Source organism: Aquarana catesbeiana, linkage group LG13 (assembly GCF_042186555.1).
Source record: "Aquarana catesbeiana isolate 2022-GZ linkage group LG13, ASM4218655v1, whole genome shotgun sequence".
Taxonomy (NCBI): domain Eukaryota; kingdom Metazoa; phylum Chordata; class Amphibia; order Anura; family Ranidae; genus Aquarana; species Aquarana catesbeiana.
Genome location: NC_133336.1, coordinates 78,921,195 through 78,948,879, shown reverse-complemented (window position 1 = coordinate 78,948,879; position 27,685 = coordinate 78,921,195). Strand labels below are relative to the sequence as shown.

The following is a 27,685-nucleotide window of genomic DNA, read 5'->3' as shown; positions in this document are numbered from 1 at the left end:
CCTAGTCTGGGGGGAGATATCCCTAAGGAGAGCCCCCCATCCCATCCTACCTGAGCCGGCCGGGGGAGCTTGTGCAGCGTGGAAACACTGAGACAGACATCAGCATGAGAAGGTATGTGCTCTTGGCAGCCCCCGGTGGAGACAATAGGCATAGCATGCATTTACCTTAAAGGAGAAAACCTACTAGAATTAAAAAATTCTGTGGAATCTCCCTTACCTTATACAGCCGCAGGGTTCTGTTGTACAGACCCAATCTTCACCTCTCACAGTGGGCTCCGTTTGAAAAAACCTTCAGAGACTGGGGCCCCCTACGAATAGGGTGATCCACAGTTCTGGGCCTGTAAAGCACCCGGCCAGAAATAAGGATAGAAAACCATTTTCTGATCTGCGGGGTCCAGCTCTCTAAAAAGAGAAGCGTTACAGATAAAACTTTGTTTCTTCGGACACAAGGCCTGGGTACCATCCAATTCGTCCTAGAAAAGACACTTCGCCTGACTTGCCCCAGTATAGGACATAGGATAATCCCTTTGGAGCTCAGCACAGGACATTTTTACACGTCCATCACCTAAGACACTGGCGTAAAAACTGAGGAATCCCTGCAAGGGGAGGGATTATATAGGGGGTTGAACTTCCTGGTTAGGGTGTGCCAGTGTCCAATCACCTAGTGATACCTATATAGCCCATCAGTTATTACTGAGGCTCTGTGTCCCGTGATGTTCGAGAAAGAAATAGAGAGTCTTTCAGGTTGTCCGTAGCACAAACTACCCCGACCCTTACATCATCCAAGTGTTTCAGCAGAATACCCACTTTAAGCCACTGCATATAAAACCTGCTGTCATTGATTACTAAGCAGCAGCTTTTAGGGCCAGTTCACACCACAGAAAAATAGCCCGGATGCTTTTCTGCATTTGTGTTTTTGACGCATTCCAATGCATTTTTCTTTTTTCTTCACCTTAAATAAGGACATGTGTGTTCCAGTAAGTTTTTGGTGCATTTAGGCCTCATGCACACGAGACGCTGTTAAACGTGCGTTCAGAGGCAGTTGGACACTTTTTTCAACTGCCCCTGAACTCATTCAAACTTATCCTATGTGTCCATGTACACAGTCTCGTTTTTTGGCGTTTTTAGGCAGTTGCATTTAACCTCGTTTTTCCAGAAGCAAAAAAATGGGTTCAGAAGCAAATATTTTCCACGTTTCAGACGCTAAACGCCGGTACCCGCGTTTAGCCGCGTTTGTGTTTATAAGTGTTTTTAAAGGAACCCTATTTTTTTGGACCAGAAAACACAGAAATATGATGGTAAACTGCAGCAGAGAATGACATTTTGTGACCCGAGTTGGGGTTCCTAGCACCAAGTGGCCCCGAGATACGGGGCCCCAAAGTCGGGTTGCAAAATGTCAAGCACTTTTCTGCAGCAGAGAATGACATTTTGCGACCCGACTTTGGGGACCCCTATCTCGGGGCCACTTGGTGCTAGGAACCCCAAATGGCTCTGAGATACGGGCCCCCGAAGTCGGGTCGCAAAATGTCTATCTCTGCTCTGCAATATGTTCAATATGGGATCCATTTCCAAAAAAAAAAAACACAGAAAGAGAGGCAAATGCAAGTATACAACTGCTCTCTCTGCTGCTCACTCTGATCAAAATGTCAGAAATAGTTAAAATTTATCATGCTTTCTGAGCTTGGGGGGGGTCTTTGTTCTTAACTAAATGCTTCTAGACGCAAACGCGGTAGGCAAACACGGCAAAACAGCGTTTCTAAACGGCGGTTTCAGTTTTTAAAAACGTGTTCAGCAGAGTTTGCACCGGCGTTTCGTGTGCATGAAGCCTTAGTTGTGTTCCAGTACAGTTCAGTGCAGAAAAAAATGCAGCATGTTCTACTTTTTTTTTCTAGAACTGACCACACTGGTGTGAACTATACCATTGAATACAATGAAACCTGCTATCCATGTGGTTTTTGATGCAGAAAAATGCACTGGACTGCATGTGGTGTTAAATGACCCTTAGTGTTGATCTTATGAGAGTTAGCTAGCTTAGCTAACTCTACTCCCCCTTCCCAATAGTAACTTGGCAGTGTTCTGATCTATAATGTAAAAGCAAAGCTAGTGTGCTGAGTCTGTGAGGGACAGCGCAGGAGAGAAGGTTAAGGGTCCCAGGCACCCAGACATTGGAGAGGATATCCCAGGCACCCAGCAGCACCCAAAGGCACTGGAAAGAATACTCAGGATCCATCTACTGAATACCCCACTCCTCCTAGGACCCACGGGATCATCTACACCTTTTGGGACTCTTTACATCTCCCAGGACCCGAGCGCCACTTAGAGGAATCCAGCCATCCATGAGATCACAGGCACCTGCAGCCACTTACCACCCAAGCCTTATCTGACCCAATTCGGCGTATGCCCTGTCGGGTCCACGTCATCTGGTAAGCCTTCCCTTCTCTCGGTGGTAGTGAGCTTATTTTCATTGGAATTACCTATTTGCATTATATCTACATAAGGACTAACCATTATTATCTTTTTGTTATAATAATCATACCAGGACTACCCACTTATGTACAGTTTTTTATAGAGGTGATTCCCTTCACCACATACCCACTCATTTATGATATTGTTTAGCGCTACACTTTTTTGTTGTTTTCCATATATACTTTGTTGGTTGTGTTAGCCGCTTTATGTCTCTTTTGCGAGCAGCGCAGAATTATTTTGCACATATTTGTTAAAGCAAAGCTGCCTGGGAAGGAGGAGCAGAGTGAGCTGAGCTGCCAACCCAAAAGACGTTATGACTTTAGAGTGCCTGCAGCTATAAAAGTCAATGAGGGCTTAATTTTTTCATATGTTAAGAAGGTTCCCCTTATGACTAGAATGGAACGAAAGGGCTCTGGGACTGAAATAGTTTACTGATTAAAGTTATATCCAAAACAAGCTAAAATGTCAATAAAAAAGAATTTAGAAAAAAAATTCTAAATTCTTTTTTATTGACATTTATGATTAAGAAATACAAAACAGAGCCAATTGGGAATACCTTAGCTTACTTAGTTACAAGAGAAAAAAAATTGTAAGGTCAAATAGCGCAAAACCTTGCTTCCGTATGCACTCCAAGGCAGGAGACGATAAAGTACAAGTGACCTAGAGATAAAACCAATGACATCCACTAGGATACCAAGTCCTCACAAATCACAATCCATGTTACAAATGTACTAAGATCATTGTACCATAACAAGGTCTCCCCTGCAGGGGGCCACTTCAAATTTCCCTGTCAATCTATGTCCGATTGGGGGAGGTTGCCTCCAAGGAGGCCTTCATAGAAGTAGAATTAAGCCATATATCCCAGACCTTGGACAGATATCTTGGGGCAACCCCAAGAAACATATGTAAATTTTGAATGTAAATTTTGATGTAATTTAAATCTTAACAGAACTCTAAGGGCACTAGTAGGGGCCAATGGGTGGACCAAGCCCAAGATACATATGTCAATGGTATTGGGATAGTAGTTAATTTAAAAATGAAACTTGAAAGTTCAGCCCCAAAAGATTAAATCAAGAACAGTACCGCTTCGGAGAGTTTCCAATCCTGAGAAGGCAAGGGACAGCATGACCGTGACAAATTGTGTTTGATATGCATGGCGAAGCTGCAGATACCGGAATAGATAAGAGTTAAGGGTGAACTGTCATTTGAACGCGTCAAAAGGTATTCAGTCTTCCACCTTCGCAAATGTGATTGAGACATTTTCTTCCCTTCAATGCCCAAATAATGGGGTCAGGTATGGAGAAGAATTTTGGATAGCTTGGGATTTAGGCATAGAGGAGCGAGTGGTAAACGCCTATTAGCGACCTTAGGATTTACCTCATCGCAAGCCCTAATGCCCGCTTTCATAGAGGGCATTAAAGGGAACAGGGTGTTGGGGACCTATAAAACCCTGAGGAACCTTCTTTATAGGGGAACTAAGTAAAGCACCTCCAGTACCACCAAAGCATTATCCTCATCAGATATCAGTCAATTATTGGCATGGGTAGGAGGGGCAGAGAAAAGGTAAGAATGTAAATCAGGGCAGGCCAGTCTGCCTTGCATCCATGGCCACTGCAGTGTGGTTAAATAGAAATGAGGCTGATGGAAACCCAAGAAGTCCACCGAGGAGTTGTATCCTTCCTTTTTTATGGTTATTCCGGAGAGTAAAGGGAAACAGGGATACAGAAATGTTTAAAACACATTATGTTGTTGAGTCTGCTTTCTTTGTGTCTGAGGGTTTTCTGCTCACTTTCTGTCTTAGTGACTGGTGCCACCTAGAAAAAAATGGGGCACAGACAGCAACAAAGACTTAACAGAGTTCGCAACCCTTCCCACCTAAGGATTTTATCAAAGAGAACTTTAGGCTGCACAGAGGAAAAATACACTAAAACAAATCTGTAAAGTACAGTTACAACCACTTGGAGATCACTGGATAATCCACCCATATGAAGTAGTACCTACATACAGACATTGCAAAAAGGCCAGACTCTCACACTTACCAGGGCTTGCGATGTTACAATAGTTCCTACTGAAATCTCATTTTGAACAGCTTCATTGTTGAAGAACATTTCTTCTGGTACTGTTGGCACCTAAAAAGCAATTGTATTACATAGAGGGATGGCAGCATCCACAAAAAAAAACAATGGAGATTTTTGTTTAACTAAAAATCCTTTTCTGGGAATACATCATGGGACACAGTGTGTCTTTATATTCATTACAAATAGGGCTATGCTGCCACCTTCAAGTGACTGGACACAAATGCACAACAGGAAGTCCTTTCCCAGGTATAACCCTCTCCCCGTTAGGCACGGCTTCAGTTTTTGTAACAAGCCAGGAACCACAAAAGAAATGAGAGGGATCTCTGTGTCCTGTGATGTACTCAAAAAAAATAAAAAAATAAATAAAGGATGTTACAGGTAAACAAAAAATACCATTTTGCTTATCTTACATCATGGTACACAGAATGTTCTTATATTAATTACAAATAGGAATGACCTAAAGCACAGAATATGAGGTGAGGGGAATGGGTACAGAAGATCGAAGCAATGCTTTGAATTTGAAACAGCGGCAGATTTTTGAACCCTTTTATTCCAAGCGGTAACAGAATACCTTTACCCACAGTCATTTACTGGATGTAAGCATCCAAATCAGGACTAAACAAACATTCCCCTTGTAAAGGGGAATGTTCCACACGTTTATAGCAAGGCATATCCCCGCTGACAACCCTTCAATCATAAGATCCTTGTGCATGTGTACAAATAAGACCCCAAGATGCAAAAGCTGCTGGATGGAGACCTTTAAAGTGGGGGTAAACTCCCATGCATCATTTTTACCTATAGATGAGCCTATAATAAGGCTTACCTATAGGTACTCTAAATATCTCCTAAACGTGCACCGTTTAGGAGATATTTACTGTATATGCAGCCGGTGATGTCACCCAGGCTGTTGCTTCAGAGTGCTGTGCTGTAAACGGCGGCTCCAGCGCACATGCGCCAGAGTGACATCATCACGGCTCTGGCTACTCACACAGCCGGAGTCCGCGAACCCGGAAGGAAGACCAGGCGAAGATGGAAGCACCTTCAGCGGTGACAGCGTGCCCCTGGAAGGTTTCGTTTTCAGGTAAGTGTCAGAAAATGTGCGATGCATACTAGCACATTATAACTTTCACTTTCAGGTTTTTAAAAAAATAAATAAATAAATAACACACACCCAGCGGTTTACCACCACTTTAAGGCATCCGCTGAGAATCTAAGCGCAGGTGGAAGATCCTCCAAGTTTAAATTCATGTCCTTTACCAGAATTCCTCCTTTGGTCATGCAACAGGAACAGACCTTAAAGAGTAACTTCACTTTCACAAAAAAAGAAGATATAACATACAATTGTGACACAACAAATATTGTAATTTAAAATACAACTCCACATTAGAGCCCTGCAAGTGCAGCAGCTGATCAAAAATGAAAAAGACACTTCCATTCAGAATCAGCCCTGCATAGGACCTGATCTAACAAAGAGCTATTCTTTCAGTAACAGGTAGGACTCTGGAATAAAGTTTGTTAAAATTCTTGCAATATGATTTGATCACCCAGAGGGGATTTGTTTTTTTTCTAAACAAAAATGGAATTTAGTACTTTGGCACATGCCAACAGCAGCAACAGCCAGATTTAATGCTGTTCCAACCAGTAAAAAGGTGCCTAGAATAAAGCCTCCAGACGTTTGTCCAAATTATCCTTAAATACCAGGACCTTGTCCACTGGGCAAGTGAGAGTCTTAAAGAGACTGCTGGAACCACCAAAGGCATACTCCATTTCTTAGTGAAATCGCTCTCCATGGGGTATTGCTGAGCGAAATTTAATGGCAGTATGTCAGGGTGAGCCTAGTCTGCGCACAATACATCCTTTAAAAGAAGATTGACTAGGAAGGATTGTGGATGCTGTAGCAGATGCCATGATCCAAATCCCACAACCTTTGAAGTGAAGGATTCAGGAAATGGTAACGTTGAGTTAGGGCTGGTTCCCACTGCTGCGATATTAGACATTGCAAAGATTCGCACTGCACTGCTGTGCAAATCAAATGCGATGTCTGCAATGCAAATTCAGTCATACAGATAGTATGGCTGAATTTGCATTGCACTCGGGACCAAGCCCTTTTATAGGTCCGCACCAAAAACGGATCGCATGGGTGTTCCGATTGCTGTCCGAATTGACAGTTCGCACTGCGAAATGAGAACTGCTGTAAATTGCCTCCAGCGTTGCTTCTGTTTCTTCTGACACTCCCAGCAGTTCACATACGACAGTGTGAATCGCCTGCCAGTCAGGTGCAATGTGGGAACCCGCAGTAGATTTGCAGGGTTCCCGCATTGCACCAGTGTGAACCGAGCCATAGTCTAGACAACTTCCACGAGAAAACTCACAAACGGTCCACTTGGATCTGAGGTAAACCCTGACCTTAGGGTTGTGTAGGCGTAGTTTTCTTAAAGTGAAACTGTCGTCAGCAAATGAAGTCCTGCTAGATCACCTCAGGCTGGCCCCTTTTGCAGGTGTATCTAGGTAAAACATTAAAAAGAAGTGTCTATACTGTTTAAAATCTAGTAATACACTGTCTCACTCTGCTCTGCACATGCTCAGTTGCCCTCTATTTTAGGCACTGCCAAATTTGTAGAGGCCGATCTGCTGACAGCCTTAAAGCGGAATTAAAACCTTCTGTCCTTTACAGCCAAGGAAGTTGCTTCCGTTTGATCTGCAACTGCCATGGTGTTGCACACGTGATCAGTTATTACACCAGCCATTTGATGGTTTGACAGTTTGGTTGAGGACACAAGCAAATGTGACAGTGAGCAATCCCAGCATTCCAGGAAAGTAACTGTTTTTTGAAACCGTTAAATTGATGGGTTTAGTTCTGCTTTATGATTTACTGCTGTTCAGGGGCTCTGGGCTTCAGCAAAATGGCAGCTGCCAGCAAGAAGAAACAAGAGCAATGCTAGAGGCAATTTACAGCAAACACTAATTTTGGTAGCATAATTATTAATGTGGAATGTATGTTCCTTGCTTAAAGCGGGGTTCCACTCAAATTTTTAACTTAATCTTACCCCCTTCAGTTAATTGCATAGATGTTCAAATGCCGCACGAAAAATTTTTTTATCGCTGTAATTACCTTTATATTGTACTTTATTGTGGCACTTCCTGTCTCTCCTCCCATGGGAGTAGGCGTGTTTATTGCCTTTCCCTGGCGCCACACTGTCTCCTGGGAGCTTAGTGTCAGGCTTCCCAAGATTCAGTGCGGAATCAATGATCATGCGTGTGAACAAGCTGTGAATGAACAGCATTCACCACATCCCGGAAATCAATGCTTGTGGGCTTCACATGCCCACAAGCAAGATGGAAACAGCCAGCATCACATTTTTTAACCACTTCCGGACCGCCGCACGACGAAGTACGTCCAAACTTTGAAGGGGGATACCATTGTTATGGCAGTAACTAGCTGCCATAACCTCGGTATCCCAGTTTTCGCGCGGCGGCCGGCTTTCTGATAAAAGTGGTCCCTGCGGCGGATCACTTATCGGTGGCGATCTGGTGCCCTCCACTGCTTACCAGAGCCATCGGTAGCAGCGGAGGCGATCGCATCCATCTCCGTCCTGTGCCTGGAGACGAGTGAGGCTAAGATGGCGCCCACTCGTCTGCATGACACTGCTGGGCGTAAGCGACATCAAAACGTCACTTCCGCCCTCGCCTCTTAAAGGCATATTTTTTTAAATGTCATTTTTTTAAATGACTTTTTTTTTTATTGCATTTTAGTGTAAATATGAGATCTGAGGTCTTTTTGACCCCAGATCTCATATTTAAGAGGTCCTGTCATGCTTTTTTCTATTACAAGGGATGTTTGCATTCCTTGTAATAGGAATAAAAGTGACACAATTTTTTTTTTTTTTAAACAGTGTAAAAAAAATAAAAATAATGTAAAATAAATAAGAAAAATGTTTTTAAACCCCCCCCTGTCCCGACGAGCTTGCGCGCAAGAAGCGAACGCATACGCGAGTAGCGCCCGCAATATGAAAATGTGGGTCAAACCAAACATGTGAGGTATCACCACGACCGGTAGAGCAAGAGCAATAATTCTAGCCCAAGACCTCCTTTGTAACGCAAAACAAGCAACCTGTAGAATTTTTTAAACGTTGCCTATGGAGATTTTTGAGGGTAAAAGTTTGACGCCATTTCACGAGCGGGCGCAATTTTGAAGAGTGACATGTTGGGTATCAATTTACTTGGCGTAACATTATATTTCACAATATAAAAAAAATTGGGCTAACTTTACTGTTGTCTTATTTTTTTATTCAAAAAAGTGCGTTTTTTCCAAAAAAAAGTGTGCTTATAAGACCGCTGCGCAAATACAGTGCAAAAAAAAAGTATTGCAACGACCGCCATTTTATTCTCTAGGGTGTTAGAAAAAAAAAACATATATAATGTTTGGGGGTTCTAAGTAATTTTCTAGCAAAAAAACCTGTTTTAAACATGTAAACACCTGAAATCCAAAACGAGGCTGGTCCTTAAGTGGTTAAGTTATTCTTCAGTACAAAAACAGAGGCGGAAATATTACACCTAAACTGCGAGTATTATTTTGGGATTAGCAAAGTGTCTCAATGACCTAAAGAAAAAAAAAAAAAAAAAAAAAAAGATTGGTCGCCGGACTCCCGCTTTATGAAAATTATTTTTTATCAAGTTGTTTTGGGTAGTTCCGCTTTAAATTAGGATTCTACGGTGTCCGCTTCTACCAGAAGCTACCCATCTTCCTCTACCTTGCCCTGCTCTGCATTAATAGGAAAGGGGGAAGAGAGGGGGAACGCTTCTGTTTGTGATCAAGGTGGTCTAAACTGGCAAGTATTCCAGAAACTGCTGCTGAACACATAGATAGAAGGTGCCCTGGAGAAAGTGGTGATACCCGATAGGTGGAGGGAGTCAGAGCCATATGGAACAAACTGACCCATAGGGAATACAATAAATGGGGGGCTGCATCCAGGTGCATACCTACAAGAAATAAAGTATATGGGACCCTCACCCCCTACATCTCCTTCCTTTTCTGCTGTCAGAGAAACATTGGCCTTCTGACACGTATTGTATATCGGACCCTTGCTGAACACAGCGGTCCCAGTCAGTCAAGAGGGCACTGTGCAAAGAAGCACTTGTGTGCTGGTTACCCCAGGAGATTGCCCACTCCAAAACTGCCCCATCACAAGGAAAGGTGGGTGTGGCATCTATAATACTAGCTGCAACCAGTAGTCCCCACAAGGAAGCTCTGCGGTGACCAGTAGTCCTACCAACAATGGACTGCTGAATCCTGCAGATCCACAAGAAGGTTCCGACGTGACCTGCTGTCCCACCAGCAACAAGGCTGTTGTTTCACAAAATCCCTTTGTGATATGGCCTGCCTTTCTCAGCCATCAACCTCTCTTACCACTGCTGCCCATACTACAGTGCCTGAGTAGCAGCAACCTTTAGTCCCCCGAGAGCAAACACTCTGTAGCGCTCAGATGGATTTCAAGATGGCCACTGACAGCACACACTGCCCCAATCATCACGTCCTCAGCCCCACTGCTCATGCACACACACGGGCTCAGTTGTCCAGAGTAAATAAAAGGGGCAGAGATATTATCTCAGTCCCCTGCATTTGGCATCCTGAGCCTCCTGGACCACCCCTTAGCCCCGCTACTGCTATGCGCGCAAGGCAGCCCAGGGGCCTCTGTACAGTCTTAAAAAAAATATTAAAAAACAAAAAAATATTTAAAAGATAAAAATTTCCATAGCCACCACATTCCTTATCCTGCCTTTATGGGTTTAGGGGTCACAAGCAGGTTAGGGTGTCACCAGCAGGTCTACCACAGGGCACGCACCAGTCCAGCCGCACAACCCCCAATCTTCACCCATCACGGCAGACTTTTGCCACAAGGGCCTTTAAGGACCCGATTATCCAAGCTGGGGATCCTCACCCTGGACCTGCATAGCACCCTGCCGGTCTACCACGCAATATATAAATTATGCCGTGTCTCATGCTGCAGGGTCCAGTGCCAACTGGCCACCTTTTAGGGTGTCCCCATGTTGTCTGTTTCATCAATCATGTAAAGGAAAGGAACATATTACAAAACACGGTACCTGGAAGAGCCAGCCAAGAACAGCAAGAATAAGAAGCTTGTTTAATAACCCTGTCTCCTTCTCATCAGTCAGGATCAGCTTGTATCTAGGACAACAAATCATGTATACAAACCAATTACAATGACTTCTAACTGAAACAAAAGAAAGCCTTTCAGAGTACTGACAAAAAGTATAACACAGTTGCAATGAAGGTAAGTTTTTTTTAGCAAGACACAATAATAAAATTTGCCTAACTTGTCAAAACAGTGAATCAGCAGGCTCTTTCCAGAGTATCACTGCTGGTTATTAATACATGGTTCACATTTCTTCTATGCTTACAAGAATCAGGCAGACCATCTAAAATGTGGCGATTACTAAATATTTAAAGGATGCATGCAATCTAATTAAAACACTTACTCCTGTAAATATACAAAAACTGGCATAACCCCCCCCCCCCCCCTTTTTTTTTTAAGAAAGTTACCTGTACAGGTGTAGTAAATGGCAGAATACATTTCTGTAATATTCCAGATAGGGACCAACACCATCCATCAATGAAAGATACTCCACCGCCCATGGAACAGTCAGCACTGTACGATGATCCTGTATGGAGCGTCTGAGTAACTGCAGTACATCTAACATAGGAAGAGTCTGGGGAGAAATGAAAGGATGAGAAAATCAAGCCTGATTCTGATCACATAGAAGACAGCCGTGGCTAAAGAGAAATGGGAAAGTTGAGACTAAAGACTGGAAAAGGTGTACAGTTCAAGGAGAGGGTTGGTAATTGTATCAAATGAAGTTGATTAGTACAGGTATGTGGAAGGATGCTCTTCCGCTTAGTGCATTTTATTAATTTTACCTGGTTTCGTACAGCAACTGCAGACTCTTTTAATTCCCCAGTAAGAGATTCCGTAGTTCTATATGGTAAAAATGTCAAAAATCCCAGGAATTTTGCCAAAAGCCGAAGAGTCAGAAGAACTGAGGCAAATCGTTTTTTTTCATCCTGAAACACAATATAAGGCATTAGAGTATTCTGCACTCCACTGTATAATCTACAGGATTGTGATTTAGATATTCCCTTGGCCTTATGCAATAAAAAGGTTTTATAAAGAAGTACCAAAGAAGTACCAATTCTGAAGAGTAGAATCACGTCAACCAACCAAAATTCATTCTTCTGAAGACAGATCAGTATAAGATGGGTAAGGATTGGTACTATATCTCAGAATAAGGATATTTTATTAAATATTGCAGATTGTTCTAATTTCTGAAAAAGCACATATTTATTCAATATAGCAAATGATTACATTAATTCAAGAAAATTGGGCTTTTTTGTAGTTATTGTAAAACTATTTTCTTTGAGCTTAAAATCAGTTACGATTATCCTGCCGCCTACAGGATTGGACACTTGGCAAAAATAAAACAGCACGCCTCAGTTTGGTGGTAAAAATAGGATTTTTTAAAACAGCTTACCTGTAAAATCCTTTTCTTTCGAAGGACATCACGGGACACAGAGCCACAGTAATTACTGATGGGTTATATAGGTATTACTGGTGATTGGACACTGGCACACCCTATCAGGAAGTTCAACCCCCTATATAATCCCTCCCCCTTGCAGGGATACCTCAGTTTTGTAGCCAAGCAATATAGTGCATTAGAAGAGGGGCGGGACCTCTGTGTCCCGTGATGTCCTTCGAAAGAAAAGGATTTTACAGGTAAGCTGTTTTTAAAAATCCTATTTTCTTTCTCGAACATCACGGGACACAGAGCCACAGTAATTACTGATGGGATGTCCCAGAGCAATGCTACCTGAGGGGGGGGACCACGACCAAGTAGGGTGCAATCAGACCTGAGGACCCTGTACCGCTGCCTGCAGCACACTACGCCCAAAGGCGATATCCTCATGCCTTCTCACATCCACCTGATAGAATCTGGTGAATGTATGAACTGATGACCAGGTTGCGGCCTTGCAGATTTGAGCCATAGAGGCCTGGTGATGCACTGCCCAAGAAGCACCAATAGCCCTTGTGGAATGTGCCCTGATCTGAAACGGAGGAATCCTCTGTTTCAAACCGTAAGCTTGAATGATCAACTGTCGAATCCATTTAGAAATGGTAGCTTTTGACGCTGCCTGTCCTCTATTGGGACCCTCTGGCAGCACAAACAAAACATCCGTCTTGCGGATCTGAGCAGTTGCCCCTAGATAGGCCTTGACTGCTCTTACTACATCCAACGAATGTAGAGATCTCTCTTCCGGGGAACAGGGATCTGGAAAAAAGGAAGGTAGAACAATGTCTTGGTTTAAATGAAAATCAGAAACCACCTTCGGCAAAAAACTAGGATGAGGGCGTAGTACCACTCTATCCTTGTGTATAATCAAATAAGGCTCCTTACAGGAAAGAGCTGCTAATTCTGATACTCTTCTAGCAGAAGAGATGGCCACCAGAAAAATTAATTTCCTTGTCAACAAGACCAAAGGAATCTGACTTATTGGTTCAAAAGGCCGTTTCTGTAACACAGCCAGGACCAAATTCAAGTCCCAGGGGTTTAGGGGCGCTTTAACCGGAGGATTAAGACGCATCACCCCCTGCATAAAGTTTCGGACCAAAGAATGCGAAGCAAGTGGCCGCTGAAATAATACTGATAAAGCAGAGACCTGGCCCTTGATGGTACTCAAGGCCAGCTTCATCTCTAATCCCATCTGTAGAAAATCAAGGATTCTACCTATGACATATTTCCTGGGATGCCAACCTCTGGATTCACACCAGGTTATATAAGCCTTCCAGACTCTATGATAAATCATCCTGGAAGCTGGCTTCCTTGCATTAATCAAGGTAGATATGACAGGACCTGAGAGCCCACGACTCTTCAGAACGTGGGTTTTAATAGCCAAACCGTCAAATTTAGCGTTTGTAAGGCAGGATGGAACACTGGACCTTGAGATAACAGGTCTGGGCGTTCCGGTAGTGTCCACGGGGAACCTACCGTCATCCTTACTATTTCTGCATACCAAGTCCTTCTGGGCCAAGCGGGGGCCACCAGAAGTGCCGACTTCCTTTCCTGCCTGATCCTGCGAAGGAGTCGTGGTAGTAGCAGAATAGGCGGGAATGCGTAAATCAGTGAGAACCGATGCCACGGAATCACCAACGCATCCGTCCCGCATGCAAGAGGATCTTTTGTCCTTGCCACAAATCTGTCTATCTTTTTGTTGAATCGGGATGCAAAGAGATCTACATCTGGAACCCCCCATCTTTGGCATATGGCCCAACAGACGTCGGGATGCAGAGACCATTCCCCTGGAAGTAACTGCTGGCGACTTAGATAGTCCGCCTGCCAATTCTCTATTCCCGGGATGAAAACTGCCGATATGCATGGCACATGCATCTCTGCCCAGACTAAGATCTGGTTCACCTCTTTTTGAGCAGCTCGGCTCCGGGTGCCTCCCTGATGATTGACATAAGCCACTGCTGTGGCATTGTCGGACTGGATCCTGACCGGACAACCCTGTAGCCTGATAGTCCAGGCCTTTAGAGCTAGATGTATCGCCCGGATCGCCAGAATGTTGATGGGTAAGGTCCTCTCTGTCTTGGACCATACCCCTTGGAAAGACACTGGCGTAAAAAACTGAGGTATCCCTGCAAGGGGGAGGGATTATATAGGGGGTTGAACTTCCTGATAGGGTGTGCCAGTGTCCAATCACCAGTGATATCTATATAACCTATCAGTAATTACTGTGGCTCTGTGTCCCGTGATGTTCGAGAAAGAAAAAGCAGTACCAAGAGCATGATCATAGATACAGAGGGGGTGGGACCTGTGTCCCTCAATGCACTTCAAAAAATTGATTCTGTGGCAAGTACAAAAAGCACATTTTCTTTCTTGTTCATTCAGGGACACAGGAATTCAAAGACTGTTAGGATGTCCAAAATCAGTCCAACTGAGAGGCGGGCAAAAAAAACCACTAACAGGCCTACAAGAAAAACAACAGAAGTGGGGACTACCTGCAGCTTAGAGCACCTTGAGGGACCTAATGCCTGAAGCTGGTTAGAATGAAACACAAACAGAAGAAAGGGTGGCAACCTTGCAAACCTGTGAAACAAACGCCTCAGGCTTAAAAACCCAGGAAGCACTAACTGGCCTCATGGACAGTACCCCAACAGGAAAAGGAGGTACCTTGTGATGAGAAAATAGCCTTGAATGAAAAGTTGTTGAGTCCCCCTAGCAATGATGGACCTTCAGGACTGACATACACTGTTGTAACGAAACTAGTAAGGAAACTATAACTGAGAGACAAACTGCATAAAGTGCATACAGACAATGAAGGGAATCTCTTTAGGATGTTTTAGAGCAAGACAATGGGGGTTATTTACGAAAGGCAAATCCACTTTGCACTGCAAGTGCACTTGGAAGTGCAGTCGCTCTAAATCTAAGGGGAAGATCTGAAATGTGGGGAAGCTCTGCTGATTTTATCATCCAATCGTGTGCAGCCTAAAATGCTGTTTTTTATTTTCCTTGCATGTCCTCCTCGGATCTACAGCGACTTTACGTACAAGTGCACTTTCAGTGCAATTTCAAGTGCACTTGCAGTGCAAAGTGGATTTTCCTTTAGTAAATAACCCCCAATGTCCTGATTAAGGTGTAAGAAAGAAACCAACTTGGGAGTAAAAAGAGGCCTTGGGCCTCAGAACAACCTTGTTTGTACAGCACAAGAAAGAGATACTTACAGGATAAGGCCTGTCAATTGTCCATGCTAGAATCTGGTTGGCTTCTCTTTAAAGTGGCTTTAAACCCTCACATATACCCAGTGAAGTGAACAGCCTCAGATGATACACAGGGATGAAACAAATCTCCCTACGTAAGTTTTAAATCAGGCATGTCCAAAGTCCGTCCGGCGAGCCAATTGCGGCCCATGTTCCAGTTTAATACGCCCCCCCCCCCCTGGTAATTTGGATATATATATATATATCACCCCCCAGGGCCACAAAATATATATACCGTATTTATCGGTGCTGCCTCGGAGTGGACAGGGAGGGAGCATGATGAGTGCCATCAGATTAAATACAGGAGAATCTCCAGTTTACGCGGCAGCGTCTGTAATAGGAAGTCCCGTCTCCTGGGCTGCCATTGGACGACTGTTCTGTCTGTCTATCATAGGAGGCAGGACTATGTATTAAAGAGGCCGCCGAGTAAACATGAGATTCTCCAGTATGTAATCTGTCAGCGCTCGCCCCGCCCCCTCCGAGGCTGCAGATGGGCATCGATCAGGCTGCACTGATGGCAATGGTAAGGCTGCATTCATGGCACATTTAAGGCTGCATTCATGGCACAGTAATGATTAAACACAACTGTACTGTGTGAAACGTGTCTACAAGACCTGTGTGTTGGTGTCCTTTGATGTCATCTTGGTGATCAATAAACGTCAGTTTTGGATTTCAATCGATGTGCAGCCGTTCCTTCCTTTATCTACTTACCCACGGAGGGCGCCTGGGCTAGCACTTGGTTAAACATTCCTATCAGGCACTAATTTATCCACCTTGAGCGGTGAGCCCTTCATTCTTTTCATGGCACATGTGAGGCTGCATTTGTGGCCTGATAGGAATGTGTCACCAAGTGCTAGCCCCGGCAGCCTCTGTGGGTAAATAGGAATGGGTAAAGGAAGGAATGGCTGCACATCGATTGATATCCAAAACTGTTGTTTATTGATCACCAAGATGACATCAAAGGACACCAACACACAGGGTTTGTAGATGCGTTTCACACAGTACAGTTGTGCTTAATCATTACTGTGCCATGAATGCAGCCCTAGCATGTGCCATGAATGTGAGGCTGCATTGGTGGCAAATGTAAGGCTGCATTGGTGGCAATGGTAAGGCTGCATTGGTGGCAATGGTAAGGCTGCATTGGTGGCAATGGTAAGGCTGCATTGGTGGCAATGGTAAGGCTGCATTGGTGGCAATGGTAAGGCTGCATTGGTGGCAATGGTAAGGCTGCATTGGTGGCAATGGTAAGGCTGCATTGGTGGCAATGGTAAGGCTGCATTGGTGGCAATGGTAAGGCTGCAGATGGGCACTGACTCTTATTTGCTTCACAGTTCTTTAAGTTTTTTCCTGAAACTTCTCTCTTAAAGTGAGGGTGTGTGTTATACGCCAATAAATACGGTATATACAAATAACACGCCCAAGATCATCCTTAGTCCTCAGCGGCACTCAGAGATTCGCTGGGGGCCACAAAAGATACATATATATATCAAAATAACACACCCGAGCTCATCTCTTCACCACACACAGCCACAAAGGCAAGAGAATGCTTGTTGGGCAGTGTATTAGTGCTCTGACGAACACACTTAGACCGCATTTTAATGGTTCAAAGAATGTCAGGCAAAATGGTCGGCCCTCACGCATGTTCACTTCATCAAATCTGGCCCTCTTTGAAAAAAGTTTGGACACCCCTGTTGTACATGTATATCTGCCATCTTCACCTATATATACTGTTTACAAAGTGCACATCCTGTTAGATTTTTCACTTTCTCATTCATCTGTAGGAGTGGATTATTGTCAGACACGGTGAGACAGCTAATTGGTGGAAAGGCACACCCCCCCTCCCACACATGCAGAGCGTGTCTTCTAATGTATTTATAGCAACCTCCCCCGACACACACTTCAGGCCGCCGTCTTGGAGTGCTTGTCAAAAGTTATCAGCCTGATAACAGAAGAACGGAGCAGGGCAAAGCTACGGGACATAGGGCTTTGAAAAGAGAGATAAAAAAAAAACACTACAGATATACAGAATCTTACAAAAGCGAGTACAGCCCTCATATTTTTGTAAATATTTTGTTATATTTTTTCATGTGACAACACTGAAGAAATTACACTTTGCTACAATGTAAAGTAGTGAGAGTGTACAGCTTGTATAACAGTGTAAATTTGCTGTCACCTCAAAATAACTCAACACACAGCCATTAATGTCTAAAACTCTGGCAACAAAAGTGAGTACACCCCTAAGTGAAAATGTCCAAATTGGGCCCAATTAGCAATTAACCTTCCCCAATGTCATGTGACTCGTTAGTGTTACAAGGTCTCAGGTGTGAATGGGGAGCAGGTGTGTTAAATTTGGTGGTGTTATCGCTCTTGCTCTCTCATACTGGTCTCTGGAAATTCAATGTGGCACCTCATGGCAAAGAACTCTGAGGATCTGAAAAAAAGAATTGCTGCTCTATATAAAGATGGCCTAGGCTATAAGATGATTGCCAAGACCCTGAAACTGAGCTGCAGCACAGTGGCCAAGACCATACAGCAGTTTAACAGGACAGGTTCCACTCAGAACAGGCCTCGCCATGGTTGACCAAACAAATTAAGTGCACGTGCTCAGCGTCATATGCAGAGGTTGTCTTTGAGAAATAGATGTATGAGTGCTGCCAGTATTGCTGCAGAGGCTGAAGGGGTGGGGGGTCAGCCTGTTAGTGCTCAGACCATACACCACACACTGCATCAAATTGGTCTGCATGGCTGTCGTCCCAGATGGAAGTCTCTTCTGAAGATGATGCACGACAAAGCCCGCAGACAGTTTGCTGAAGACAAGCAGACTAAGGACATGGATTACTGGAACCATGTCCTGTGGTCTGTTGAGACCAAGATGAACTTATTTGGTTCAGATGGTGTCAAGCGTGTGTGGCGGCAACCAGGTGAGGCGTAGAAAGACAAGTGTGTCTTGCCTACAGTCAAGCATGGTGGTGGGAGTGTCATGATCTGGGGTTGCATGAGTGCTGCCGGCTCTGGGGAGCTACAGTTCATTGAAGGAACCATGAATACCGACATGTACTGTGACATACTGAAGCAGAGCATGATCCCCTCCCTTCAGAGACTGGGCCTCAGGGCAGTATTCCAACATGAGAATGACCCCAAACACACCTCTGAGATGACCACTGCATTGCTAAAGAAGTTGAGGGTAAAGGTGATGGACTGGCAGGCATGTCTCCAGACCTAAACCCTATAGAGCATCTGTCGGGCATCAATAAATGGAAGGTGGAGGAGCGCAAGGTCTCTAACATCCACCAGCTCTGTGATGTCATCAAGGAGGAGTGGAAGAGGACTCCAGTGGCAACCTGTGAAGCTCTGGTGAACTCCATGACCAAGAGGGTTAAGGCAGTGCTGGAAAATAATGGTGACCACATAAAATATTGACACTTTGGGCCCAATTTGGACATTTTCACTTAGGGGTGTACTCACTTTTGTTGCCAGCGGTTTAGACATTAATGGCTGCGTGTTGAGTTATTTTGAGGGGGTAGCAAATTTACACTGTTATACAAGCTGTACACTCACTACTTTACATTGTAGAAAAGTGTAATTTCTTCAGTGTTGTCACATGAAAAGATATAATAAAATATTTACAAAAATGTGAAGGGTCTACTCATGTTTGTGAGATACTGTATGTGCCCAGATCAAATTTCATGGATCAAGTTTACATCCACTTTAGGCTATGAGACTTTGGGTTCCTCTGTGGTTGATGTATGCCACTAATATGGCAGGGTCCTGACTGAATCTGGGATGGATGTTCTTGCATTTAAGAGATCCAGATTTGCAGGGACAACCAAACCATTCTGAGCTCCAGGATACTGATTGGGAAATGAGCTTCCTCTGGCAACTAAGTCTCCTGTACCAAGAGGGTATTCCAGGACTCCTTCCCAACCTGTTAGGATGGCATTCATTATGAGAACCTTTCAGACCACTGGGAGGAAAGACTACCAATACTCCAGCACTAGACTTGTAAACCACAACGTCAGGGCAATTGTCGTGTTGTAGGTCAGGTGGATGCCACTGTCCAGAGGCTCAGCTCTTTTGTGGTCAAGTGGCCAGAATGATGAGAAGTAATGTTCTGGAGTGGAATTGGGCATACAGGACTAGCTCAATGGAGGCCACCATCAAGTTCACAAACCCTCACGCAAAAGCGGAGGCTTCCTTGGCAGCTGAAATCTATATGTGGGAGGATGGTCTGGAATTTGTCAAGGGTAAGGAAATTCATGAAAAGGGCAGTGTGCATGAACAAGCAATGAGATGGTTTTTGGAGATTCAGGATCCACCGAATCTCAAAGTGTGTTGGAGGAAGAGACTGAAATGCCAGCTTGTAGTTGAACAAAATGCTTTGATACCAAACATCTCCAGACCAGATGGCTGCATAGGCCAGCAAACATCCCCCTATTTTAAATAATTGGGAGGAGGACGTGTTTGTGGAACTGGAGGACTTGGGGGTTCAGGCCATACATCAGGACAGGGAGGAATACAAGGAACTCCTCTTAGATTCATATGGAGAGGGTTTCCAATCAGGAGGTTTGGCTTTCTTTTTCTGGGGCAGAAGGGTACTTTTCCTCCAGTGAACTCCTTGATAAAATTGTTCAGGGATTCATCAAACAGGCATTGGAACAGATATTGGAACAGGGGCTTGGAGGGGCTTAGTAAACATGTGTATAGCATCCTTAAATTTAGGCGAATGTTAGGCTAAAACTCCTCAGGGACCAGGTCATCAAAAACAGACAAGGTGCAATCCTTATCCTCCTCAACTGAATGTTCAGGAATATCAGAGATGAAATCTGGAGAAGGAGTGCTCACTTGTTGCCCCTTAATTGAGTCCCCCCACATGGCTGAAATCATCCCCGTAACTCAGAATTAGTAGCAGAGAAACCTCTGAGACAGGTAGCAACTCAGGCAGGGGACAGAGGCCCAGGCTATCAGTCTTGGTTCCAACAGGGTACCACTGCAAATCCCCCTCAATCTCCTGAAGACCGCTACATAAACCTATGCTCCCGACTACTTCTCAAGAGTCCTATAATGTACGATTAATAAATAAGGTATTGCACAGAGTCTCCAAATGTTATTCACTGGATCCTTAAAAACAGACACAGCATTCCACAAGGATCATTGGCACTTTATTAAGGTGGAGCACTGCTTGGTCCATGACTAGAATAGGCCATTTTTCCATTCTTTATATCTAATGAAAAGTTATACAGTGCGTAAGGTTACAGGGGTCTTGAATACAACTAAATTAAAATGGGTGTGATCAATACGGCTACTGCTAATTTAATTTTGAAAACCTGATAACCTTAAAATAACAATGAAACACTTACTTTCTCATCCATATCGGAGTCACCATCTGTAGTCTCATGCCCCACAATCGAAAGGGCATCCAGCTCTTGTATTTCCTGACACAAACTGTCCATTAGGTGCTGATTAAACTGGTAGCTGCATATTAAAAAAATAAAAGTAAAAAAAGTGTCATTCAGCTGACAATATTAATAGGTCCTCTATGTCTTCCATGGTATAGTGCATACATTTTAGGGGAAGTTGTTTGTGAAATTAATATGCAGGCTACCTTTCTGAAAATTAAAACAAAAAGCATCGAAGGAAGAGACAGCCACATAAAACTAGCACTTTGAGAAGGTTGTCATGGTAGTTTATCTTTGAAGAGAAGTTCCTTTCAACCCCTTTATGCCTACAATTTATTAACATTTCCCAACAGGATGCCATGGGCTGGAGATATATTAATAAATACCACCATCTTTTAAAGCCAACAGCCAATGTAGGCTGGGTGACAATGTTCCACATAAATTGAATAAAGACTTACTTTCCTGCACTAAGTATGAAGTCTCTGAAGAATTCCTGGTAGCCAGGAAAAGAAGGAGGAGGGCAGGGGCCTCCAACACTTTGAGGGGCCACAAATCTTTCTTGCAATCGTTTCAGTTTGTTCAAGTTGTCGGAGCCGAGTATGTTGAGTAGGTCCTGGTCAGGGTTATCACCAACTCCAGCAGCACCCTTTCCTCCACTTGGTCCCTTACATAACTAATCAAAAATCATAAAATAAGACAGATTACTAAAAAACAGTTTTACAAAGTATTACAACATAATACTGATGAAATTTCAGCAAATCTCTGCATTTTCATCTATGTTCGTTAATGGGTTAAAAATGTAAACTAAGCACTCAAATATTTTTTTAAATTCTTTATTAAGATATTCTAATATATATTAAAAAAAAGAAAGGGGGGGAGTAAGGCACAAACATACAAGATGGGTAGAGGAAAGGTATAAGACAGACATTGGGATTAGGGATTAGGTCATGGAATGCTGTCTGACATTAGGGTTGCCACCTCATCCCTTTAAACCCAAACACATATTAATTACACAGGTTCTGTAGCTGATTAAGGTGATAATAAACGGACTTGGTGCCTTATATGCATTAAATTAGCCTCATAACCTGTGTAATTAACATGTTTTTCGAATTTAAAGGGATGAGGTAGCAACCCTATCTGACATACTACAAAACACATGAGAGTCACAAACTGTCATGATGCAATACAACAAGTAATTAGAGTACTATTACAAGACTGGTCATCTTCTGATAGTTGGCAGTTACCTAGAGGGTAAAGGGGTATAGATCTGAGTCAGACTAAACTTCCTTCCATAGTCTAAGGGGAAGAAATTATGGAGGCAAGAAAACCCTTGACAGAAAATCTGTGAAGTAGGGAAAGTGGGGGAACGAAGAACAGCCAAGCCAGGGCAAGATAAGACAAAGGGTACGGGGGGGGGGGGGGGGGGGTAGAGGGTAGGACTGAGTCCACACTGAGGGACATTAAATAGAAAGAGCTTAAATATAATCTGGTGAAGACAAGTCAATCCAGCAGAAACCGGTCTTGTAAAAATGTTCATCCCTATGGTATAAGCAAACCATAAGAGCTTCCATGGTTTTGATTTCCTAGAACCTGGAAATCCACATACCCACGGGATGAGGGAGATGGCGACTTCCATATTATAAAGATCCTTTATCAAATGTATGAGAAGGGAGTAGGGAGTGTTTGTATCTGGTCGTTGGTATCGGGGTCAAATGGAGAAGGGCACCTGGATTGTTGCGAAGATCAATATTGGTTAGTGTAAACATAACAAAGATCATTTCATCCCAAAATGGGTCAAGGATGGGACAAACCCAAAAGAGGTGGAGAAGCGTGCAAGTGTTTGAGTTTTGAGGATATATTTGTGAAGAAAGTCTGGTAATCTATACCATTAAGAGAGTAGTTTGAAACCGGTTATTTGTATCCTACTCACTACCAAAGTTTTATGATTGAGCTAAATATGATTTCTTTGTCAAGGGGAAAAAAAAAACAAAAAAAAAAGACACTCAGGTCTTTTTCCCACATCAACAGATAGGTGGGAGTGAACCCACTAGGAGGACAGAGAAGTTTAATAAATCATGTTGTATCAGTTATGTCACCATGCAGAGTTGCTTGAATGCTTAGAGCAGTGATGGCGAACCTTGGCACCCCAGATGTTTTGGAACTACATTTCCCATGATGCTCCACCACACTACAGAGTGCCTGAGCATCATGGGAAATGTAGTTCCAAAACATCTGGGGTGCCAAGGTTCGCCATCACTGGCTTAGAGTTTATGTTTCATCATGCGGCCACTAAAAATGTTCTATATGAGTGCGGTCAGCGCTTAGTGGTGCAGGCAGCTAGCCACATGGTAAATATACAGACCCTAAGCCCCGGTTCACACAGGGGCGGCACAACTTGCAGGTCGCCTCAGCGAGGCGACCTGCAAACGACTTCCGCGGCGACTTGCAAAACGACTTCTGTATAGAAGTCTATGCAAGTCGCCCCCGAAGTAGTACAGGAACCTTTTTCTAAGTCGGAGCGACTTTCGTCGCTCCTATTAGAACGGTTCCATTGTACAGAACGGGAGGCGACTTGTCAGGCGGCTAGATCGCCTGACAAGTCGCCCCTGTGTGAACCGGCTCTTAGTGTAAATCATAAAATAAATGGTGCAGCGCCTCATGCAAAGAAACACATGCAAACAAAAGATTATAAATGAAATACATTTCTAAACAGTGATTTTAACTCATCTCTGTGCACATAAAAAATATAAACCAATAAAGCAATCAAAATTCTAGTCTGTGATCTGTGCCTTAATAATACTTTGGTGTCTTCCACCTTAATAAAGTGACTTACCACGTGCAGATATAACCGTTGGTACCACTACTCCTCCACCAATATGAACTCGCCAGACAATATTATTTATTATTACAGGTACTTTTACAGCGCCGTCAATTTACGCAGCGATTTACATGTATATTGTACATCAGTCCCTGCCCTCAAGGAGCTTACAATCGAAGGTCCCTAACTCACATTCATTCATAAACAGACTAGGGCCAATTTAGACAGGATCCAATCAACTTACCAGCATGTGTTTGGAGTGTGGAAAGAAACTGGAGTACCTGTAGGAAACCCACGCAGGCACAGGGAGAACATGCAAACTCAATTCAAACCGGCGACCCTAGTGCTGGTAAGCAGAAGTGCTAGCCACTGTGCTGCCCTGCAGCAGATAAACACAGCAGAGACAACATGTGATTCCCCGGATCAACTTTAACATTTATGGTAAAGTTGATCCAGGGAAAATCTGATTGCCTCGCGGGGATCACAAAGGAATTTTCTCCCCTGCTGTAGCAAACTGGAGCATGATTTGTTGGGGATTTTTGCCTTCCTCTGGATCAACTATGGGTGTAGGTTTGTGTATATGGGATTGTATTTTATTTCATTTTTTTTTATGGACTTGTGTCTTTTTTCAACCTGACGATGTAACTATGTGATATAAATCAACTCCAAGCTCTCCATGGCAGCCGCCAGCAATTATTACTCCTCAGCACCATGGAGCGACCAACTGTCCAGGATACTGTATAAAAAAAAGCTCACCACACGGAGCCACAAAAATATTGTATATAGTGTAGTATTTATTAAATAAAAAAGATGAGAAAAGTCAGATGAATCTCAAAAATTAATCCAGTATTGACAGACAGAGAATCGGTCCAAACTCGCTGATATAAAGGATTGCAGACTGTAATTTTGAATGCTTTATTGGTTTAATTTTTTTGTGTTAAGTTACAATCACTGTTTATAAAATGTATCTAACTTTATTATATTTTGTTTGTATATAAATGTTTGCATGAGGAGTTGCACCTTTCATTTTATGATGGCCACTTAAAATGAATAGTTAATTTAGAATTTAAAAGGGAGCTCCATAGGGTTAAGAGATATGTTATTACTTATTGAGAATCTCAAATGGATTTCCACCCTGTACAGTCTATGAAATTTCAAAAGGAGAGTTTGGTTGGTCAGTATGAGTGGGTGGAATGTTCTATTTGATATTCCCAGTACAAATCCAGGGTGTCCATGACTGGAGATAAGGCAGATGGGTCTGGGGTGATCAACTGGGGCTGTTCCAGCTTCGGGAGAGTTAAGGGTTGTACCTATAGCAGGTGCGATTAAAGTTTACTCAGGATCTCATCTGCCATCCAGGGGATGCTACAAAGAGGTACTGTAGTTTAAGTTCTGTTCTAAGTGAATCCATCATCTGGTTTTATAGTCTAGACATATAAATGGCCTTGTGATATAAGATAGGGTCTGGAAACTCTATGCCTCCTGACACTTTAGGTTTCAAAAGCAAAGTATGGTGCCATCTATGGGATTAATTGGCACACAGAATATTTGTAAACTAGGCTCAGACTGACCAGAGGAATGATGATGGTAGTGCAATAGGCAAGGTTTGGAACAAGTAGAGCAACCTAGGAATAACTTTAATTTCTAGGTTGCTTTTCTGTTCAAACCATAGGAAAAAAAAAAAAAAGTGTGGAGTCTGAATGGTGTACTTTAATTTTAACTAAGAGTGGCAGAAAGTTAGCCACAAAAGGGGGTAAGAAAGATACCCAGGTATTTAACACTGTGTTGGGCCCACCTTAATGGAAAGTTAACTGTGATGGCCTGTAGTCAGGCTTGGAGGATATTTACATTCAATGCCTCAGATTGTTGCAGATTAAACGGGAAGTTGGAAAGTTCGCCATAGGTTCTAAATTCTGCCAAAACATTAAAAAATGTAAAGTGCCTGTACTGTTTAAAACCCAGGACCACACAGTCTCACCCTGCTCTGCACATGCTCAGTTGCTCTCCATTTGTAGGCACTGCTGAGTTTGAAGAGGCCAATCTGCTGCCAGCCCTAAAGTGGAATTAAACCCTCCTATCCTTTACAGCCAAGGAAGCTGTTAAGTCCAACATGGGGTAGATCTGACTTAAATCTCGACTAAAAGCCAACCTAGTGCCCACCAAAACAATGAATGAATTATTTCCAAATCAATTACAGGACATTCTATGTGGCATAAGCAGTAGCAAAAAAAAAAAGAACAGAACAGATAAAATAAAAAAGCTTTGGGATTAGTCAACAAGGATGCAATAAAGATCCAAAGCCTGCACAACACAGCCTCAATACCATCTCTAATCTTTAAGGACACTTTTACACTGAGGCGATTTACCGTCGTTTTAGCGGCATGTTTTTAACCCCAACTAGCAGCCGAAAAAAGGTTAAATGCGCCCTGCAGCCGCGCTTTGCCAGCACTGCCCATTAATATTGGGCCATTTCAATGGGCAGGGCACTTTAGGAGTGGTGTATACACCGCTCCTAAAGCGCCTTAAAGATGCTGCTTGCAGGACTTTGTTTAGCGTCCTGCCAGCACACCGCTCCAGTGTAAAAGCCCTCGGGCTTTCCAATTATTTTAAGGTGCCCATTAAAATATACAATTTAAATTCCAGCAATTTGGAAAAAAAGACCTGAACTTAGAAAGCCTTCGGGCTTTCACACTGGAGTGACAGGAGACAGGAGAGTGACAGGAGAGCTTTAAAAGTGCCTCAGTGTGAAAGTAGCCTTAGATAAAACATACATCAGTCGGTAACCAAAGAAAATTCTTCAGAATTTGATGTATTACATCTTTGTATTGTCCTGGGCTCCACAGCCTATGTATGGTATACACATGCATAGAATTTTGTCCAAAGACTTTTTGAAGAGATTTTTTGTAAAGCCACAGGTACGATCTGCCATCTTGTGGTGCCTATTACATGGCTGCGATATAATTACCTTTATGATCACACATGATCACTCTACAGAAAAGTCTAAGTGTCTGACATTGAACTCAGCAGAACCATTACATTTGTTGATAAATGTTGAGCACTACCTAATAATTACCAAAAAATGCAAATGCTCATTTCAAACAAATATCACAGTTGACTGGAGTATGGAGAAGAAAAACAAAAAACAAAAATTATATTTCACCTGCACAAGTTGCTTCTGAAATAGTCTTGCAAAATGACTATGATTAGAAGCTAGAGACAAGTTTAACATCATAGCCCTAAGAGAAAAGAGAAGATCAGTGTTACTTGAGCAACATAACATCTAGCAATATATTATAGCTATTAGGATAATTAAAAAAGCAAAACTAGCGTGTCATTTGAAATCTGGAAAACCCTACAGCAGAGGTTCACAAATTCAAAGTGCAAGAAGCCAATTTATTAAGGTGCCCATTAAAATATACAATTTAAATTCCAGCAATTTCGAAAAAAAGACCTGAACTTAGAAAGTTTATAGAAAACACCAGACATTCCTGTCAAATCATTACTTTCTTGTTCACAATGGCTAGCTACCTGAGCATTTTTTTTGTTTCCTGCACATCTCATTTAGTGTCACAGAACTCTGGAAGCATCCAGATTTGGCCATACACACAAGAGTAAAGCTTCAAAAGGAGTTTAGTTATCAATTCATTTATCTACTGAATCCAAAAAAGATCACTGGAAAGTTTTGACTCCTAAACAATAGTGGGATCAGGACTGTTCCTAGAAATGCCTAGTGGACTAGGGGGAGTAAGAAGTCTTTCTTCATCTTCCTTACCCAACACCACTGTATGAAATTTAGTTAAATGCCCATAACATTATGTTATAAAAATCTGCTGAGGATAATTTAGCTGCGCTATTATGGTAATAGACATTTAAAAAAAATATCTGAGAAGACTAAATATACAAAAATGTTTTTACCTGATCTTATTGCCCAGGAAACGCTCAAAATCCCAGTCAGTCTTTTCATGGCAATCTTCCCACTCACGTAGCAGCTCATAAAATACATCTCTAGAAAGCATATCAGACTATGTAGAAGGCAGTCACATAGTTTGGGTTACATTGATCAAAAAATTGCAAAAAAAAGACATTAACCACTTT

The 27,685-nt window shown here is 42.9% G+C and overlaps 1 protein-coding gene across 1 annotated transcript in view; it reads right to left on the bottom strand.

Moving 5' to 3' along the window:
- CDAN1 (codanin 1) overlaps positions 1-27,685 on the bottom strand; it is a 107,361-nt gene that overhangs the window by 17,514 nt on the left and 62,162 nt on the right. The window contains exons 9-16 of the mRNA XM_073610373.1: positions 27,506-27,595; positions 26,751-26,826; positions 21,231-21,445; positions 20,734-20,848; positions 11,482-11,625; positions 11,107-11,273; positions 10,647-10,731; positions 4,506-4,595 (exon numbers count right to left, since the gene is read on the bottom strand). Of these exons, the coding sequence (XP_073466474.1) occupies positions 4,506-4,595; positions 10,647-10,731; positions 11,107-11,273; positions 11,482-11,625; positions 20,734-20,848; positions 21,231-21,445; positions 26,751-26,826; positions 27,506-27,595 (982 nt within the window). The remainder of the gene's footprint in view (positions 1-4,505; positions 4,596-10,646; positions 10,732-11,106; positions 11,274-11,481; positions 11,626-20,733; positions 20,849-21,230; positions 21,446-26,750; positions 26,827-27,505; positions 27,596-27,685) is intronic.